The sequence below is a fragment of the Ambystoma mexicanum genome, chromosome 1q (genome assembly GCF_040938575.1).
Source record: "Ambystoma mexicanum isolate Mex_15411 chromosome 1q, UKY_AmexF1_1, whole genome shotgun sequence".
NCBI classification, from domain to species: Eukaryota; Metazoa; Chordata; class Amphibia; order Caudata; family Ambystomatidae; genus Ambystoma; species Ambystoma mexicanum.
The window spans coordinates 1,389,441,219-1,389,463,263 of record NC_090922.1 but is presented as its reverse complement, the minus strand read 5'-3'; the positions used below and the strand labels follow the sequence as shown (position 1 = coordinate 1,389,463,263).

The 22,045-nt window shown below is 45.0% G+C and overlaps 1 protein-coding gene across 1 annotated transcript in view; it reads right to left on the bottom strand.

Annotated features, from left to right (window-relative positions):
* Positions 1-214: 214 nt before the first annotated feature.
* The window catches only part of LOC138547938 (cytochrome P450 4B1-like), a 183,133-nt gene continuing 161,302 nt past the window's right edge, over positions 215-22,045 (bottom strand). The window contains exons 10-12 of the mRNA XM_069642246.1: positions 10,272-10,336; positions 7,822-7,904; positions 215-460 (exon numbers count right to left, since the gene is read on the bottom strand). Coding sequence (XP_069498347.1) covers positions 292-460; positions 7,822-7,904; positions 10,272-10,336 — 317 coding nt within the window. The 3' untranslated portion in view covers positions 215-291. The remainder of the gene's footprint in view (positions 461-7,821; positions 7,905-10,271; positions 10,337-22,045) is intronic.

Below are 22,045 nucleotides of genomic sequence, written 5' to 3'. Positions count from 1 at the left end.
TAGACAAGTTCCATTCCTCTACGATCATACCCTGAGGTCAGCTCAAGATTCATCTCTCCGGGGTCTGATGGGGAAAGGCGATGTCCTAATTGGATCTCTGTAATATCTCAGGCTACCCTGGCGCCTGTTCCTATGTTAACCTCGCCAGCGCTAACAAGTCAAGGGAGAATTCTGTTGTGTTATGCCCTTTATGGAGAATACAAAGAACACTCAGTATTTTGGATGATTTTATTTATCAAAATACATCCCAATGAAAATAGAGCAATGACTGGCTCCTCATAGCATCACAATTTAGTCAATTTTCTTCATGTTCACATGTATGCCATTTTTGGACCGTAGAACAAGTTGATGTATTAAAACTGGGGGCTTTGTTTCATCTGATGAAATTTCAAAGCGCAGAAGTGTTAAGGCAAGGGCCACTTTCATCTCGTTCATGGCAAAGTTCTGCCCGATGCAGTTCCTGAAAAATGAAAAGAAAACTTTATTAAAACATGTTTTCAAGTGAGAAACGTATACCTGTTTAATTTTCTTTAAAAGCACAGGTAGAAATATCGGTTATTGTACTCCCTGGGTCATGATATGAAATTCTAAAAGACAATCAGTAATATATGGATTATATGTGTATGGTCCCCAAGATTTATATTCCCCAGACCTGCTTTTGGTAAGATCTGTGTATCAGGAACAGTTAAGTATAGATTTGCAAATAATGCAATACTATTTCAGAAAACATACTCACTGACCTCAGTGTCTGACACCATCATAGCGCAGCTGAGAAAGGGTTCCCGAGAGTGTTAATATTCCTAGACCATCCCTGCACCCGCTCTTAAATGGTTCAGAATATTCCTCTGCGATCGTGTCTAGAGCATGGCACCAGGAACAATTCTCTTTCCTGGCCCTGTGACCTGTGGATTTCTTCAAGGTTCCTCAAACTGTTTCCCCTAGAGTTTGACATACACAAGAAAATGGTGCCTCGGCAGGATAACAGTTTTCTTGTTGAGAAGGTTGGGATCTTCACAAAGAAACTAAATCATTGATATACTCTGGCGATTTCCTGGATGCAGCAAAACACGTGCTTGCCCTTACTAAGATCACGCCCATGATTTGTTAAAGCATGCAAGACAGGCTCTTCTATCTGCACTAACTTTGCAACTGGTCATATTATGTTATTCAATGTTATTTTAGGATAGGTTATTCAATATTTATGTTGTACCCATCACCACCGTAGTGGCCTCACGGCCCCTGGCATTGTCCAAAAGGTGCCATATTGTGGCCGTTACAGAGTGCCACCAGCCCATAGTCTGTGGAAAGGAATGGGCAGCTTGAGGGGAGAGGGGGGAGCAACAAGGAAGAAATTAGACAAAAGAAGGACAAAAATCAGAGGACAAAAACAATTGGGATGAGTGGGAGGAGATATGGGTGTCAAGGTAGGGATGCTTGTTTCTTAAATGTGTATAGTTATCGGTAAGCATCAGTAAAAGATTCAGGAGCGTACTGCTTGGTTGAGAGCAGAGCTTTATTGTGATGCCAATATCTAGACCTGAAGAAGCATGGCATTAGATATATTTAGTTGGGGAGTGGTTGAGCAATGGACCTCAAAGGAGATCAACCCATCCCTAGTAGTGTAGAGACTTTCACCAGATTCGTCTGTAAGGAACATGGGCAGATGGGGAGCAGGTGCAAGTGGATCTGGGTCACCTGGCCTAAGCCCCGCCCACCTGGTGCCTTCCTGCCTGCCGCTCTTTTTCACCACTTAGCAAGCCCCGCCCAGCTGGTGCCTTCCTGCTTGCCGCTCTTTTTCACCACTTAGCAAGCCCCGCCCACCTGGTGCCTTCTTGTTTGCTGCTCTTTTACCATACTTAAGGAGCCCTCCAGCCTCTTTTCCTTTGCAGATAGGGAGCAGGTGCAAGTGGATCTAGGTCACCTGGCCTAAGCACCACCCACCTTCTTAGCCCTGCCTCTTCCTTCCTGCTCTTAACTATTAGATCAATGCCGTCTGTCGCCCGGGCGTCCTAAGCAAAGGGCAGATGAAGAAAAGGGCAATTCCTGTTCGGACCAGGAGGACCCTGGGCCTGACCCCCTGTTCCGACAGCAGGTAAGCATGCACCAACATGTGTTACTCTCTCTGTCCCCTAGGCCATCCCCACCCTTGTCCCCCCGTGATGTTCCCTTTTGCCCCCACCATTCTTGCACATAGGTGTTGCATGTTTTGCTCGATTCTTCTACCCTGCTCCCCCCTCACCCCTCTCAAGCCTACTTCTGCAGGAGTCTGTCCTAAAAAATTCTGGTTTCACCATCACCGTCTTGAGGCCAATGCTGGATTTGACTTTTATGGACTTCATTGATTCACTGTGCATCACCCTTTCTCAACTCTCATGCTGCACATCCTTTGCATCTTGTACTCATGGTGCCCCTGAATCATGCTGTTACCATCTTCATTTTGTATCCTGGCTTGCAACATTATGTGTTACTACTGACTTCTGCAATTGTATTCACTCTCCCCTCTTGCTTCTCCACTCTTTTGACTGATAACTCTCTGTTCTCTCCTCCCTTCCCTTCTACCTTTTCCTATCTCCTCCCCTTACTTTCTTCTATGCACTTACTCTATCAGAATTGTCCCTGGACCTAGTATGATAGCAACCTCGTCTGTCTCCTTCCCACTCCCCTTACTGTTTTTTTCCTCCCCACCACTCCTGCAGCACTATCTGAAATGTCGTCAGGCCTAGTATGATAGTCACTTGTTTTGTCCCTCCACTACCTTTCTGCACCCCTCTCCCTCACCTCTTGTTTTTTTCTGGTTCTACCAGAAATGTTGTCAGGCCTAGCATGGTAGTCGCCGGTCTGTTTCCATTTCCTTCCCTCTCTCCCCCTCTGTTCCTTATCTATGTCTTAGCTCTTGCACTATCTGAAATGTTGTCAGGCCGAGTTTAATTTTACATCCTTACTATTCATGGCCTGTACGAATGTCATTGTATTTTCCCTTGTTCCCTCCCTTGCCTTGAAGCGCTTTGAAACACATTGTGTATAGGCGCTATATAAATAAATTTTCATATCATATCATATCATATCCGCTATCAAGGGAGAGCATTGGGTCTACCAAGCCAGCTGACTGTAGTGTCAGTGCCAAGAATTGGACATGTATAGAGGCATGCATGGGGAGAACATGGGGTAAGAGGCAGGGGGGGCAGGAGGAACTTGTGTCCTGTAATCGGAGGTTATGTAAGATATGTTTAATTCAATGTAGCTTATTCAAATAGCATTCATAACAAAATAGCTCAAGCAACCAGTTACTCAAGCTAGGAAGACAATTACAATCCTACATTACTAAGGCACTTTCTACCAACTTGCAGGATGAACTTCAACACACACTAGATACCCTACAGCCTCATCCTCCAGATCAGACAGAAAGCAACCACAGGGTGAGTTGTCTTCTCATTACCACTCATTCTGTGCCCAAATTGTAACAACATCTCTTAACTACTCTTTAGGGCAGCACATTTACTCTTTCTTCCACCCCATTAATTTACCTCACCAGGAAGGGGGGAATAGGACTCACAATATTAGCTTGACAGTGACATTACTCTCCACCAGTATCCCGATGCATCATGTTTACATTTTTATGGCATGGGTACCGCAAGGATTTTATTCTTGGCAAAGCCCCAGGTTGTGCATTTGTGCAAGGTGCTTAAATACATAACATATGTCTTGGGCTCAGCAGTGGTCAGGCTTTTTGAGCCTTCCACAGTGTCATAAAGAGCCGGGGCATGTTGAAAGCATGAAGATGTAATGCTCCTGATTCCTCCTCATTAATGCTTGTCGACTTCAACAGTTACATTTTCTTAAAAGAGTGTGAGGGTTCAGGATTAACCAATGCAAGAGCAAACAATTTTGAAATAGTCCACATCTAGGCTCCTGATAGGACCGTGGTCCTCAGGCCCATAGTTCTATTAGAGAACATTTTGTGTTTATGGAGGCATCTCCTGCCCAATTTATTGAACCACTTACAGTTCTCAGATTTGTGGGTAGTCAGTAACGTCTCCAGGAAACATCTGTAATGGGATGGCTCGCTGGGGAACGTTTCTCCTAGCTGGCTGAGGAGTCTATTTCTTCAACCCTGTAATGCATGGATTTATGGGCCATTGTCATTATAGCCCTCTTTCAAGGGTGAGGCTTTGAGCTGGGACTCCACCGCCGCTGACTCCAATTCCTCCAGTGCTAGGTACTGGCATGGGTGCCAAGGCTCAGGCTCATACTTCCTTTGGGTTTTGAGCCTCAGTAAACCTTCAGGGCTCCAAGATCTTGGTAAACTTAGTTATCGTCTCTCTTTCTCATCTGGCTTTCTTCCTCTCTGAGCCTGCTCAAGAATTACTAAGGATTCTAGGTTTTTCGACTCCAGGTTCAGATTCTCAAGGAGACGTCCCTCCCTTGATCAGTGTCGCAGTGAGCTCTTCTGGTGTAGGTTTGGCCTATACCAAGTATATTTAGTTTCGTTGGTGGGCTTGAGAGTAACACCTGAGTTCGGACACTAGCTTTGGGGTACCCTATTGGTTTTCCGCTCTGTGTCTGGTTGCTTCTCTTTGTGGCTTTTGAATTTGTCCCTTCCAATTTCTTGTCCCAGGTCAATATGGCTCTCCAACCCTATGAGAGCTTGCACCTTGGCTGCACCCCTGTTCAGGCCACAAGATTTCACTATCTGCATCACAACAGCCTATCAAGCCTTTGGCCCCCTTTTCTTGGCCACTACTTGTCCTCAGTTTAGGACCTCAGTCTCCTTTCTCTTCTGCCTCCTCTCTAAAATGTCTCCTTTCCTCACCTCTGATGTTCTCATCCCACTTATCTCCACCTCAATCATCCAACCTCCCACAGACTATTACGTTCTTTCTGCCTCTTCACTTCTCCCTCCTAAAACACCAACCTCTTCCGGAAAACCTTCCTACCTCCTTTCTGAACATTTGCTCCTACAGCACCAATGTTTCCCTGACAATATTTTCACTTTCCTTGATTCTCACGGTCGTTCCTTTCTCCAATACCTGCCTACCCTTTCCACTCTGGTCTCTCTTTCCTGCACTCACCTGTTTACTGTCTCCCCTTGATTCCAAGTTGTCGCTTGATCTCTTTCTTTAGTACTTTGGCATAGGTCCTGTCCCCTTCTCTATTTGTTTCCTATTTTCCCACGCTCAACCCATTTCTGGTCCCTAAAGTGTGAATTAATATGGCTGGCCCAAGGCTTAAAGGGTCGAGCCTCTAAAAATGGGGTTTCCATCTTTGAATAAAGCAACCCTGCTATGGCAGCTGCCTGAGTCCAGACCCCCTCCGGCCTAAATCTTTGTCACCAGCCTACTACTACCAGAAGTTGTTCGTAGCTCCGACGGCCCCTCCTGCATCTTTGTCTGGTGGGCTCACAATCACAGTCTGCTCCGCGGATGAGCCCTGTCTTTTTCCTCTGAAGCAGCTTTGCTCTCGCTAGTGGGAATTGCGATCTGCACCGTATAACTACTTTTAAGAAATGTGGTTGGTATGTGGGTCATTAGGCTGCAGGGGTCATTAATAGGAGTGAAGCCCTGGACTATGCTTTATATACCCTGGTGTCAGCCTCACAAACCAAAAAGCTTCCCCTGATGTCAAAGGTCTCTCTTTGCCCATTTCCTGGCCTGGAACAAAGTCAGACTACCCATTTGGTGTACAAAGAAAACCAATAAGTACAGACAGTTTTAGAAATCTGAATATTTCAGCACACCTAGGAAAGGATCCAGCCAGAAAACTACAGATGTTACCATCTAGCTGGAGCCAACTCAAAAGAAAAATATAGTTCTTTCTTCAAACTCTTCATAAATATGCAGCAATATGCCTTCCCACCTTGTACCCTAATAAGTGACCACCTGGGGACACACCACACTGGTAGAACAGTCTGGGTCTACTCTGTCTTTCTTTACCTCTGGGAATTATCCACTTGTTAAAGTACTGGCAGCCATTATTTTGTATAATAAATACAATTTTCTGATGCTCATTGGTAGCATTTTCCTTAACATGTGCACAATCGGCAACAGTCTTTGTTCAAGGAATATCCTTAAAGACTGACTTTTATGGTGTGAGAGTCTGCAGACCTTCCACCTTCTGCCCAGCTGTACCAGCAGAATTGTGAGTTGTGGGTTAAGAGTAGAGGTTGTCTGGATTGTGTACAATATACCATCCCTTGAATATTCTTCACATCCATTGAAGCTATTCTTGAGAGCTGGGTATTCATACATATGTGGAGATGAAATAGTTACAAAGGATCCCGTCTATGTGGTTACATGGAGAGCATAACTCCAGGCATGCTGCTCCAAGTCCAGCATGTTACATAGGTAAATCCATACAGGCTATCCGAAGATGAGTGTTTTCTACTGTACTTCGAACCACAAGAGGCAGAGGGCATGGCAAAGGAATGTCAGTACATAGACTGAGGCAAAGTGGAGAAGTGCTGGTCACTACGGATTGTGCGGTTCCTTCTGGGAATGGCCAACAGATTGATTGGCCCGAAAGGAAGACATGGTGTCTGTTGAGTAGCATTGAGCTGCCATTTCTATATAAAGCAAAGGACCTTGTAGGAGACGGCACAGAAAGCCAATGGGTTCTGTCTGAAATGAGAGGACAGAAGTTGGCACTTTTTTGAGGCTCAACATGAGACCTCCTGCTGCATTCTGGGCTTTTCAAATCTTGTAACATTCTGTCAGGCCACCATGAAGTGCTTCAGCTTAGCCAAGCGGAGACTTAACAAAGGCTTCTACGACCAATGTGTTTATATCGGGAGAGATCAAAGGAAGAATGTGTTTGAGTAATTTATGTTGTTAGTGAAATTAATTATCATGAAGCTTACTTGAGAGTTGAGAGTGAGGTTCAACTCCCACCTGAAACTCACTCTTAACTCCCACATGACTCCTAGGATTGCGACTTTGGTCCTGATGATGGTCTACCAGGAAAAAAGTGGAGCAGGGCATAGGGATTTTTGTTTTGTTATAGCAGGTGGTTAAATCATTAGAAAACAAGGACAATGGGCTATGATGGGAACATGATTTTATTGTTTGGAAGATCTGTAAAGAATATGTATTTCAAAGAAATTATTACTATAGATGGGCGTATTTTCCCTTGGTCAATAACCCTTTTTTTAAATTTCTTTGTGAAGACTGACTCATTCCAGACCTTTTCAACAAGAAAACGTTTATCCTGCAGTAACCCCATTTTCCTGTCTATGTTGGACTATAGGAGAAACAATTTGAGGAACCGTAGTCACAGGCCCTGTTAAGAGATCGCTTCCCAGTACCACACTCTAGATAGGATTGGAAAGGAATATGCTGAACCGTTTAAGGGAGGGTGTAATGTGTTGGCCATGATTTCAGGCCGAGGTTCGGCCAGGAGTGGTCTTCTCCATTGAAATCTGTTGAGTGGTTTTCGGAGTACCAACAATCTTAGGCCCTGTTCTCAGCCATGCTTTGAATGGTGCCAAACACTGAGATCAGTGTGGATGCAGTGTTGGCACTGGAATTGGATTTGGTGGCATTCACTGTCATCGTTGAGGGAGGATAGCTCAGAGTCAACGTGCTCGCCTTGGAAGCAAGACGACAAAGAGCAACTCAGGTTCGATCCCCGGGTCCGTGCTTAGAAACCTCTGGGTATTAAGCGTGTTATAAATAACCTATCATATCATATCAATGCACTGAAGTCAGTGGCAAAATACTGTAAACACATTAAGGTACAGAAAGGGTATGCTAAAACCAAATGATATGCCTAATATGCAGGCATGGGTAGCTTACAAAATGAAATGGAATCTGAGAAAGTAGCCTATACCTTGGTCCAGCAGCGAATGGCACAAACGCATAAGAGTGCCGTCCTGAGGAATTCTCTGGAGTGAATCGCAAGGGGTCAAACACCTAAAATACAAGACAGTAAACCAATGTTTAACATACAGCATCGATTGGGTTAATGATCTTGTTGCCTGAAGTAATGCATATGACTGCATACCACAATAACAATGGCAATAAAATGGGTAAGCACTACAGCTAGCAAGATTTCACAAATAGTCCCGGGAGGATAGCTCAGGGGCACTGTGCTCGCCTTGGAAGCAAGACGACACGGAGCAACACAGGTTCGATTCCCCGGGTCCACTCTTAGTAAACCTCTGGGTATTAAGTGCGTTATAAATAACCAATTACAATGAGCTGATCATCAAACACTTTTCACTTTTCTTAATTCATATCTTGCCTCAGGTGCTTGAAAAGAAAATAGAAAACAAAATAGTGCCTTGCCAACAGTGAGCATACATATCACTCATTCCCGCTTTGTCTCTTTCTCGCTATTGTCATCCATGGGCTTCTGCTCATATGTGACAAATACACCTGTGCTGCAGTCAGTAATCTGTTTCTGCAATTTGATTAAAATCTCAAGAAAATTATCGAATTTAGAATTTGCCTGGGGAGGGTAAACTGACTTAACAAATTACTTATTCCCCATTTCATCAGTACCAATCACCCATGCTGTACCTCTTCAAACAACATATGGACAAAATGGAATTCACCTTAAAAAGCAAAAGAAAAGTACTCCAGGAGTACTTTCCTTTACATCCTTGACTATTCGGTTGCAGGCTGTCTTGCAACTATCCCAGCCAGGTAATTATGCTGCACTGGCTAAATAAATAATACATGTTAGCTCAGAAAAAAAGCGCATCAGAATCAATGATGTATCTTTCTATAGTAATACCTCTACATTTCTAATAACATTCTATTCTATTTATTTATTTAAGCATTTGTAAAGCATGCCTAAGCCTAGAGCATCTGGGCTCTGTTATTCTTAAAAGGTTACAGGTTGCAAGGATACAAGGTAACAGTTTACATGCATGTTAGCATAGGAGTTCTTAAAGATGAGCGGTACATACATGTTGTTGGAAACAATAGGATTAGCATACAGATTACTGTGAAGCATGCTTGTTTAAGGCACTGCACTTATGAGTGCTGCAGTCATCATGACATCAGGCACATGCTTTCAACACTAGCGACATGATAAATCATGTCTTCACAGAATCTGCATATTGCCAGACATGATTTGCTTACCCTTTCAGGTGGCATAAATCTGTCTGAATCTAACTAGTCCTTCAAGGTCAAACCTCTACTTTAATGGCCTATTAAGGACGAACAGGAAGCCTGAACCCGTGGCCTCCCTACCCTACTTGACCTCTGGAGAGCAGGTTGGGCACAATCCCATGACAACACCACCTTCCCACCTCCCACACAGTTCCAGGTTCTTACAGAAAACTGGATACAAAGTACAAAACCTCTGGGGTTCTGTGACATACGGCCAAGGAGTTGGCAATCCAGCTTCCTCAGGGTTTCTAATTGCTTCCATTCAGTTCTCAATGTCTGACTTTCTAGGTGAGGTCCTTCAGAGACATCTTCACTAGCACAGGCTGCAAGAATAGTTCCTAGGGCTAACTGCACCGCGTAAGAGCAAACCGGAATAAGGAAAAGCAGCACCTCTAAAGTGTGAATGCATTAGTGCAACAGGTAGATGATGTGTACAGAATGCCTATATCCCAAATAACCCTTTTGTTACTACATTCCAAAATGTCACACAGTTGTTGCAAAAAGCCAGCTTACTATACTTACCAACTTGATGAAGAATTCAATAGCTAACATGGTATTTTCCATGAATGGCGCATCTGTCTATATTTGATGCTACCATACCCATCAACGATCTACAGCATGTATAATATATGAGATGACATCTGTAGGGTCACGCGGAGGATAAATCACCATCCTAAAGTCACACTGTGGCGGTCATATGACCTGCTAGATTCTAGAGTTCTCTTTTTACACATCAGCAACCTTGAAGGTAATCTGTGCACCATATACCAGACACACACACACACACGCATTCCAACAAGTTCATACAGGTTGCACCTGCATACAGAACTATCAAACAAATGTGAGAGTGCCTCATATTGAAAGCAAGATTACACATTACGCCATTCTTCTGAATTTACACTGACACAAACTGGGCCTCATTCCAAGTCTGGCGCTCTGGAAATAAGGGTGTCGATATCAACATACCTGCACCTTGCCAGACTAGGAGTTTGCCCGCAGGGTTCAGATCTCCTGGCAGGTCTAACCTGCCAGGAGTACCGCCCCCTGCAGACATGGTTTCCACAGAAGCACTGGCGGGTTACCGCCGACCTTGTAATTGTCCCATGATGGCTTTAGGAGTTACAACAGTAGTTCATCGTACTGTCAAAGGCAACAATTTACCTCTGGATCTTTCCACACGCTGGGGTTTCTGTGAATGCAGTATATGCTCAAGAATGCATTAAACCCTGTGATAAAAGGGAAACAAAAGCTTTATATAGCATACGTAATCCTTTAGAAATATTTCAAAATCTAGTATAACCAGTTTATGGGTTGCTGTGAGAAAAGCCGTCTGATCATGAAGAAACATGCTAGATTGCGACAGAAGACGAAAACATGGATGGTGCACTCCTGAAAGTGAATTAAATCTATTGGATGGGGACACACCATGGGCAAGGTATTATTGCTATATGCACAGGTTCTCCAACCACTGAAAATCAGATATCCTGTGTCCTGAAAATCCCTAAGAGGTGAGGACTAGGGATGAGGAGTTCACTTTGCTGCCGATTGGGTAAGCAGCTTGACATGTGTTGAGAGACAGATGAGTATGTCATCCACAGCTTCTGCTCCTCCTCCCAGCTCAATACCGTACATGTGAGAAACGTTACTTACCAAGACAACTGTACTGCCCTTATTCCAGGCAGGGACAGCAGGAGATGGCAAGAGTAACCAAACTAACATTGTGACAATACATGTGCACGCAATAGACACAAAGTAAATGTGCACTCAACATGAAGATTGTGTGCACTAGGTAACATATGAATTCATAAATGAAAAATATAAACAAAGCATCCATAAGCCATGACGAATACAAACATAAGCACATTTTAAGCTGAATGCAGCTTGGACGACATACTAATAACTCCCTAATATGGAAACACAAGTTTAATGGACAGCCATCTTTTCCAAAAAGAAAGCTCCAGCACACTCTCAAATAGACAAAGGCCTCAAGGCTTCGAGAGAACAGTAAATGCTGAAACCACAGAAATATGGATACGTGCAGAGTTCAGGCAGGAGCTGGCAACCACAGCCAAGGTTACCGCGAATTAAGGGAGGTTCAGAAAACATGAGATAGTCATTCCCAATTTTAGCTAAACTTCCAATGCAGGGTGAAATCATTCCAAACATGATCACATCACACTAGACCCATAATTGAAGAACACTGTCTATTCATTAGCAATGAACACAGATAGGACACCTGCCTTACCTCTTCCACGTATGCCCAGATATGAGACACAACACATGGCCAGATACACAGAGATCACCCTGGCTCAAAGCCTAGAAATGAGGGACTCCTCTCCCCCTACTCCTGTCTGGTTGATGTCTTGATGATCTGTCAATTGTCCAGGGTTGGTTAGTAAGAAGCTAATGAATGAAAATCCCCAATGTTATGCCGCCCATGAAGTAAGGTGCCAGCCTATTACATATTGCAGAAATGATGTCTTTTTACCTTTATCAATTTAGAGGTGGTCTCAGAAGAGACCATTAGGTAAGCGTTACCCAATTAGAAATATAATCCTTATACAATGTACATGTAATAACCCCCACTAACCAATCCCCAGTCCCTGTAGGCTTTGTACCACGGTAATATCAGCAATGATGGGTTTTGAATATTTAATCAATTGTTTTGTATTTCCATCTCCAAGACTGTAATGCTTGTATGCTGCCCCTGCTTTATTCAGATGATGATAAAACTGGGTTTTGCCTTGGTCTCTGTTTACTTCCGTTATTTAGGCTAGTTTTGACTGACTCCATATATTCTGGTTAACCCACACTTTCCTGGGCCGTCTTAACAGATAGTAGCAGAGGATGGTTTGCTAGGTGTCATTGCATTGTTGCATGGTCCCCTCCATGGCCCAAAGACTGCTGAGGGGGCTTGTGGAGAGCAGGATTGCGCATAAAAGAGAGGTCGATGGGAGCCTCTTTGGAGAAAGTGCTGTCTGGTCCACATAGGGCACTCCGTAGTGTGGAGGGCAGCTGGCTGTTAGGGGAGACTAGAGACTGAAGACCTTCAGCAGAGCCACGGATGTGAGACATTGGCCTGGAAAAACAGGGGAAGGGGATTGTTTGTATATTGGGAGATCGTGATGAAATGAAGAGATAAATAATGAAGATATAGCTTCTGACAAGGGTCAGGAAAGATCATGTGGTAAACCTCATCACAGGGCAATAATAAAAGAGATGAATAACTCACTAGGAGTTGGGAAGATGTCTGTAGTGTATTCATTTGTGTAGTAATTGTTGGTGCCAGCCTTATGTAGTGAGAGTTTCGGCATTGTAGAAGTGGTTTTGTGCATATCTGGGGAGAAGGTGAAGTGGTGGTGTGGACCGAGGAGTGTGGTCCAGTGTGGGAGCAGTGAGGTGGTGCTGCTCAGAGCATGAGTGTTGTGGTGTCACTCAGAAGGATTGGAAGGAACAGCGAAGTGGGATGATTGGATCGCGAGTGGCATTGTTGTGGTGCCGCTCTGAAGGATTGGATGACGCTGGATGTGTGGTCTCACAGAGAGATGCAGAAGTATTAATTGAAAGAGAATTATTGTTGGGGAAGGGTGTGATAGGGAGTTAAAAGAGGGTGAGTCAGAATAAGAATAAGGATTGATAAGTATTGGTAAGTTATAGTGTGACGTATTATCATGGGAGAAACTTCCATCATTCACCTGTGCAAAGCATTAACTCGGTATAAGGACAAAATCCATAAATACCACAAACAGTGGGTTCGGGACACAGCAGGAAAAATGTATATGCCCTGGCCACAGGAAGGCACTCACTCGAAGACAGTACTGCAACATGTGCACCTATGTGCATGCCACGTTTAAGGGAAAACCATTGCAGAATAGACTAGCCATTCTGGAACTATGAAAGATGTATGGGGAGTAGGTATAGGAGCCACCTGTGGAGGAATGGATGCTTAATCAGTATGACGGAGAAGGTATAGCACCCATGGCTCCTCCTCCTCTGCCCCAAAGCAGTGATCCATCTTCAGAGCACGGGGATTACATCCATAACAACAAGCATGGGCTCAAGAAGCATGTTCCATGCCACTTTTCAGCAAGAATCCCAAAAACGTGAATAAATTACTCCCACTGGCACAAGAGGTAAGCACGGCTGTGTGCGATCACCCTTCTGCCCTGAGAATGCCTGGATTGGGCTCAGATGATAGCCTCGTTGGGCTATTCACTACGATGTCAGAGACCCAGCACCCATTAAAAATAGCTGCCACCATAGGCTTACAAGCACCTAGGGCCAGCGTGCCCACAAACATCACTTTGCATTGGCCACAACTGGATAGAGCTGATCCAATCCTGGGGAGCCGGCAGACAAAGCCGGACCGCTCCAAAGGCCTACTTCCAAGACTGCTTCCTGTCTGGCCCTGTCCAGCCCGGGACAACATACCAAATCATCATAGTGAAAGATACGTGAGGCGGCGCTCACCTGCTGCTGTTGTTAATATCGCAATGTCCAACTATCTGCTGCACCACACTTTGATTCCACCTTGCTTGGCGCTTCCCGCAATGTGCCTGATTCCTTCTGACACTATGCTTCCTTGCATGCATATCCCCCACCACCATCACAGCCAAACTTAAAGGGAAGCAACTAAAAAGCTCCATGGCTGCGCACCACCTGGCCTAGCAGCATCATACACCTGACCCTATCTGCAACACAGAAAGGCTTGGCTATTCCGGCTCTACACACACACACACCCACCCCATCCGAGTGACACAAACAAACGTGTTATGGGCCTGCAGACTCCGCACACAGGACCTGGGCTTGCCCCTCCTTACACATTATGCCTGGCATGCGATGCGAATAGGCACTGGCGCCTGACATCGTGCATTTTGACAAACAAAACCAAGACGTTATGCAAAATGTAGTCTTATCCCCCATGCGCAACAACATCGGGACTCAACCACTATGCAAGGGTTTTGCAACCCATATGCGTCCTCTCTAGCACTACCTGCAACTGGAACAACACTGAGAGCTCACCTAGCACATGCTTATCCAACGACCCACCTAACATGGCTGTGACCAGCTCGACTACACCTAGCTGTCTGACCCCCACCCACTTTGACACAACAGTAAGAGCTTGTCACAGACCCCACTTCATCTGCAATCCAATACACTTCACAGGGAATCACCTGTCCTACTGAGAAACTTCACTCCCAGTAACTCTCACTGTGACTGCTTCATACACCCCTAGCAACATCATGGGATGCACTGTCTTGTCACCGCTCTCAAGCACGTCGAATTGCGTACCCATCCTTCGTCAACACAACCCCGTCTTTTTAACATTTGACTTCCTGAGCATGCACCTCAAGTGCGCCGTATTCAATGCTAGATCATTCGCAGTACATGCTCTACAAATTGCAAACCTCATCACCTTCTATAATTTTGACCTACTTGCCACCTCAGAGACCTGGCTCCACTCTGCTTCTGACCCTTCCCTGTCCTTGGCTATTCCTCCCAACTACACTATCCTCACCAAAGACAGGCCAAACACCAGAGGTGGCGGGGTCACCTTTATAGTGAAAAACCTCTTACTCAGACAAATCATCATCCCTTCACTACCTTCTTGTGAACTCCTTAACACCAGATTCAATATCACACACACCTCTATGGTGATCATCCACCTGTTCTACCGGCCCCTGATCCCACCCTCACCTTTGAAGAGGACATCCTCCATCTTCTATCCAATTCCAAACCTACATCTATAACCCTGCTCATGGGCGACATTAACCTCGGATTAAACAGCCCAGACGTATCTGGAGCACTTTTTTCTTGCCAACTCTTTGACAGACAGGTGTATGGTTCATCGTATTCTTAATACCACCCATTCCAATGGTAGAATCCTTGACTGGCTGGCTGACATGAACTGCAAATTACAGCTACTGCCAACCAGCCATGCCCATGGATGGACACCAATATTATCTCCTTCACGCTGTTACCACTAACCCCCCCCCCAACGCGCCATACCCTGTCTCCCTCCTACAGCTACCAAAAACATCTCTAAAGCACACATCCTGCCTTTGGTCGGGAAGCTAGACCAAGCCCCCACAGGAATCTCTGACCTGGCTACCCTCATGCATAGCTACAATACCATTCTCACCCATGCCATCAACACTATGGCGCCCCTAACCCTAAGAAAAGCCAAAGCAACCCTGCACAGCAACACATGGTTCACACATAACTAAAAGCCCTCCGCCTTCTTAAATGTCAGGCAGAGGCTTCGTGGATCCATCTCTCCTCACATGAGAACAAAACTAGTTTCACCCTGGCAGCCAACACCGTTAAGAAAAGCCATCTTACTGGAGAAAAAAAAACAGGCTTACAGGAACGAGAAGGCCAAATCCAGCTATAGGGAGCTCCTTGCCATTATGTGAAAAGCATGATTCCCCAGCACTAACACCTCCAATTGCACCCAAGACAGTACTTGTGCTGCAATATCCAAAATGCACTCTTCCACAAAATAGATACGCTCCAGAAATAGATCACTGGAAATAAAAAACCCTGCTCTTGCCTCTGCAACAACACAAATCCCTTTCTTCGATGTTCCCCCATTCACCTTTAAACCAATCTCTATTTTGGAGACCACCCACATGGTTAACGGACTTAAACCATCTTGCTGCTTAGGGGACATCTGCCTAGCAGCTGTCATTCAAGACCGTGCACAAAATCTTGCTCTCTTCCTCACAACTCTTATTAACTCTTCCTTTACCACCGGCTCGGTGGAGACCATTCAAGAACGCATGGGTCATCCCTCTCCAAAAAAAAACCTACCTTGGATCCTACCTACCCACCAACTAATGGCCCATCACAAAAGTACCCTTCTTGCTAAAAATTCTGGATAGGGCAGAGTATCTTCAGATTCAAAGATTCCTTGAAACACACAACCTCCTTGGCTTTTGCCAAATGGTCTTCCATCCAGGCCATGGCACTCAATCAGCCTCTGGACCTTAAGATTCAACTAGATGACATCCAATATGAGGGTAAAACAGCCCTCTTACTACTTCTCGACTTGTTGGCTGCATTTGACTTGGTGGATCACCAAACCTTATGCCAACACCTTGCCTCAGCAGCCTACTTTTCTCCTGATACCATTGCCTGGATCTCATCCTTCCTGTCCGAGAGAACTATGAGGATCTTCTCGTCCAGCGCTGCAGCACCACCAGTCCCATTCTATGCTGTGTCCTGCAAGGTTCATGCATCTCCCCAACACTCTAACTGATTCACCAAGCTGTTATTCGACCTGCTTGATTACAAAGGAATCACCTACACTAACTATGCACATGGTATGCAGATCCTCCTGTCCCTCACAGGCAACTATGCCTCAGATTCTGACAATCTGCTTTCCATCTACCATACTATCCAGGTGTGGATGGCTTCCCACCACCTATGCCTGCACAATAGAAAAATGGAAATCCTCCTGGTGGGCTCAAACACCACATTTAAGAAACCCAATACACCCTACAAATCCTTTACCATCGAGGGAAACTGTATTCTCATGTTGAGCAATTTAAAGACACTGGGTGTCCACCTCGAGGCCATCTTATCCCTCACAAGAGAGGTTAATGTAATCGCCCCCTCTGTAGCTCACATCTCTAAACTACTCAATGCATGTACACCTTTCCTGTCATCATCTAACTGTGTCACTATCGCCAGGGCCCTGATAGGTTCGAGAGTAGATTACTGCAATGCTCTTTTTGTGGGGACTTGTTCTCGCAAAGTTAACAAACTACAAATCGTTCAAAACAATGCCCTGAGAGTGGCTCTCAACATGTCTAAGAGAGAACACATCTCTGCAGTCAGAAGTGATGTACACTGGCTCCCAATCATGGAACGCATTCTTTCCAAGACACTAGCCATCACCACACAAGTGTCTCTCCAATTCAGCACCAAAGTACCTTGCATCAAAATGCACAGAATTACAAGGGTCCCGACCCACTAAATCAGAATACACTAACATGCTCTCCATTCCAAAATTCAGAAGAGCCAAAGAAGGAGGTGCCAGCTTCCTAAGTGCCGCTGTGAAGAACTGGAACACTCTCCTGCCCCACCTTAGATCCAAACGGTCTTACTAGACCTTCAGAAAACACCTCAAGACTCTGTTATTTGCCACCTAAGAGAGTTCACCATCCATGTCTTTAACGTGTCATATCTGCAATGTTTTTTTCTAACCTGTAACCAGCGTCTTGATGCCTCAGGGTTTGGTGTGCTCCGCAAATGCAAAAATAAATAAATACATTCAAAGCTACATGGGTGTATACTAATCCCACATATGCGCCCCCGCGTACAGTAGTGAAGATATTATAAGTGGAGAACAAATAAGTAAACAACAACCAGTGTCCATGCACGTGGAATATGATGAGTGCCATGACTTACAAGCAAAATTGACAGAAGACGAGGAGAAGGTTCTATAGAGAGAGGGGCAGGTAGGATAACATGAGTGAGGCAGCAATTGTATCAAATGAATGGGTAGTAGGTAAGAAAATGGTCAAATAAGATTAAAAGGGCATTGATGAGCTTAAAGAAAGAAAAAGTGAAATTAGAGAAAGACAGGAGAAAGAAGAAGAATAAGAGGGCACAGGAGGAGATAGAATGAAAAATAGATGAGAGACAGACAGAAAGAAGGAATGAAGAAGAAAGAGGGAAAAGAAACGAGAAGCAGAAAGATAAAGAGGGAAGAGGCGATAAGAAGAAATGAAAAATGAGAAAAGATGTGAAGAGAGGAAAGAGAAAGGAAAAAAGAGGAAGAAATGATAAGGGAGAGACAAGGAGATGAGAAGTGAGGAAGGGAAAGGTGATGAAAAGAAGTTGATGATATTATTAGGGGGCATACGCTCCCAGACAGAGAAAGAGACAGGAAGTGTGTACAGAAAGAAAGAGCAGAGTTTAGAGAGATGCCGCAAAGAAGTTGATGACATTATGAGCAGACATGTGTTGTCGGATAACAAGGATGAAGGGGTTATGAGAAGAGACATTTACAGCATAGATAGGAAAAGGAGGGATGATATTGGATAGCAGGCAAGCAAGAGGAAGCAGAAATATAATGAAAGAAGTGATGAATGGGACATATAAGGGGCTTACCCTGGGACGACTAGATTCTCAGGGTAGAAAGGACTAAGAGGATGAAGATAGCGTGTTATCTATGCGGATGGGAATAGACCACTCAAATGTCTTGTATGTTTTAAAACTGGTACTTTATTGAGTATAACCAAACTCTCTTGAACACTAAAATTAGTTTCTTTCACTAAAGGGAAGACAGACAGGCTGTCATGTTCTTGATATAACTGCTCCTCCCGGATTGGAAAGTTTGTCAGTCCTCTCAACAGCACTTTTCACCTTACATCTGGGTGGGATGGCTACCTCACAGGGTAAAGTTCAAGTGTGGTGTTAATATTTTAACGCCTTCTGTTGCTCAGTTTTGTGGTGAGTTCTTGCTTTATTAGTTGGCACTCATTTATTAAAACAAAAGTCCCCAAGAACGTTCTTATTCAACCTTTCTGCTGCCCCAGGGTGTCATGTAATATTCAGTAGTTGCTTTTTAGTTGACGATCATCAAAGTCTGTCCATCACAATTTGATAATTTCAGTCTTTGTTTTCTCTCCAAGTCTCTCTCTCTCGTATACTTTCACTGCTCTCACCTTTAGCCCCTTCCAGATGTCTTCCACTTCGGTTTGTATGTACTCCGGCTCCGCTTTACCTCTCTCTCCTTTTCTGGCATTCAACAGATCAGCTGCTATTCCTTCAACGGCCGCCTCGATGACAATTGGCATCCCGGACGGGCCCTCTTTCCTTGTGTCGTCACGTACAAGGAAGACTTGCGCCGCGGCTCCACTCCTGACCCCCACCCTTGTGGAGGAGGACCCATTGACGGCCTCGTTGGCAGCAGGGTGAGTCTCCTGTTCTCCAGGCACGGTGTGAAAGTCTTACTTCTTAACGTGTCTCTTAACTTTACGGCTCCAGCAACAAAATTAACTGGGGTTTGTACCCACGGCACAACAGGTGCTTCTGTACTCTTACTCCCACGGGCAAATTAGACTCAATAAGCCCACTCGTATACGCCTTCCTCTTCTGGCCTCAATCCTTCTTGTTGCTTCTTTTTTCAAAATCAAAACATAACAACAAAAAAAATACACAGAGAGACCAGTATTAGAGAAAGGTACCTCTCATGTAGGAAATATCATTATTTCTCATTGGTTTAGGAAAGTGTCTTTCATAATACAGCTGGGCCATCCATTGTGACATCACACACTAACCCTACCTGGATTTATGAACACAGAAAAGGGACTTTAACTGGCTTTGACCTTCCTTTACTTCTTCCGCCTTATCACATAGCGATGATACAATGTTTGAAGATGAAGAAGCCAGGGAAAGCAAAGAGGAGGCAGCACAACCCCCCTCCATGCGTACACTGATAGGGAGCGAGGTAGCATGGACAGAGATAGAGGAACCAGCGATAAGACCAAAGCCCGTTGAATATCCCAGATGCCTGAAGGTGCAATCAAATAGTTTAGAGGAGAGAACACTGTACATGAACAGGCGAAGGAATTTACCCAGATGAAAGAGTTAGTATGCCAGACGCAGGGACCAAGACAAAGGGTGCAGCTGCACTTGGAAGGGGGCTAGATTTGCGCAATTCCCATTACCATGGTCACAGGCGGATACAAATAATTTAATTTGTAAATTACCATCACTCATATCAGGGGTGCCCAAATGGATCGATGAATTAGAGAGAATGACAGCTGGGATGACCTTAGCAGTAGGCGACATAAAGAGCCTGCTCCCTGCAATATTAGGGGAGCAACTGGATGACATTTGGAAATGAGCAGGATATCCTGGGAGATGGCACAAAATACTAACCATAACGGGGCACTGTTTAATAATTGTCGAGCTGACCTATGGAGAGCACTTAGGGTACAGTACCCAGACTTATTAGACATAAGCACCATTATGGAGATCTGAGAAAAGTGGCATTAGAAACTAGAGAACAGTGGGACAAAACTATTTTCTATCACATTTTATGTCAGGGACTTCCAGAGGAAGTGCAAAGACAATTGAGGAAGATTGTGGGAATGGAAGCAAAGCCATAAGCACAGATTCAGTTGACAATTGTTCACCATTGTCGATTAAACAAGAGAAAGTAAGAAAGTTGAGGACAGAAAGACTGAGGAAGCAACACTGGTTCAGAAATAATTTTCAAAGTTGTCAGTGAAAGGGGTGATATTAACAAGTGGGGGAGACGGTTATAACACACCAGAGACACAGCAGGTACAGTCATCAGCGAACGGAAATGTTGCAGGAACTGTAACTATTTTTCCTGAGGGTGAAGGTTTACATCCAGAGGAAGAGTGTTTGGATTTCAAGCTTCCCAAGGGGTAGGATTTAATGGGGGCAGCTCAGATTTGGAGGACCACCACAGCAGTGTTGGACATGTGGGAAGTTGGGGCACATTTCACACCTATGTCAAAGCAGTGGAGGGATGCAACATACCTGGCAAGGAGCAGACACAAGAGGAGGGCGGCATACCCCCATTTTATAGAGCAGAGCCACCCAAATATTATGCCCAAGAACACAGAGTATCAAGCACAAACACCACAAAAACAACAAATGCAAAAAGGGATGCCACCCGAAAAACAGCCAGTCTCAATCCACACACAGCAAGCCCCAATGCAGACACAGCCAACACCAATGTAGACGCAGGCACCAGCACAACAGAACGCAAACATTTTGCCACAAGTACCCACACCTAGGATAGGGGTGTAACAGTAGTGGGAGGCAATCCTTTCACCGGCACAGGATTGGTCATGTATCCGCAATAGGACAGCCTTTCGAAAGACTTGGTGTGTTCCATCCTATCGATTACATAGATCCACAAGAGGAACCGAGTGTCCAGAGGGAAAAACCAGCTCAAGAAAGAGATTTACCCCCAACTTGTTGCTTGGAGAAGCGACTGGCCCTCAGGGAGTTGGAGGAGTGGAGGGCCTGAGTAGGAAGATATCTTGGTAGAGAGAGTTGGAGATATTGCGGTCCCAGGCCCCAGAAAGCCTTGTTGATGATGCAGAGAGTCTTAAACTTGATCCTTGCGGCCACTGGGAGTCAATGAAGATATTTCAGTGATGGAGAGATACAATCCCTGGGTTAGAGGCCAAGGACAAGTCTCACAGACCTGTTCTAGATGGGTTTTAGAGGACAGAGAGTAGAAGCAGGTAGATTTAGAAAGAGGCAGTTGCAGTAGTCCAGCCAAGAGAGGACCAGAGCTCTGGAGACAGTCTTCTGGGTGAAAGTGAGAAAAAGAAGAATACCTCTGAGGAAGTGCAGCTGGTAGTTTGAATTCTTAGAGACATCAGAGAGTGTGGAGTCGAAGATGACACCAAGGTTCTTATCCTCACAGGTAGGAGCAGGAAGACGGTCCAGGGTGGGTGGCCAGAAAGTGAGAGGAAAGGAGGGACCTGGTGATTCGATAAGGAGGATCTATGTCTTACTGGCATGAAGGCAGAAATCATTGGTGGCACACCACTCCTGGATTGCAGACATACAATCTGGGATGAGAGGGGGAGAAGAGGCGGCTGAGGGGAACCTGAAAGAAAGCTGAGTATCATCCGCATATCACTGGAAGTTGGAGCAGAGAGCAGCTATGCGGTGGGAGAGAGGTGCGAGGTATTGTTTGAACAACCAAGGTGAAAGATTAGACCACTGGGAAACACCACAGGTAGAGAGATAGAAGAGAGGAAGGAGCCAAGTTGGACCTGGGAGGGTCATTCAGACAGAAAGGAGGCAACCCAACCAGGCCAGTTTTTATACTTGGATCGGGACTTACCGTACATATTTGGGGCTTGAGTACGGGGATTCAGGTGTTTCCGGAAAGCTGTGATCTCCTTCGCTGCAATTTGGTGACAAGC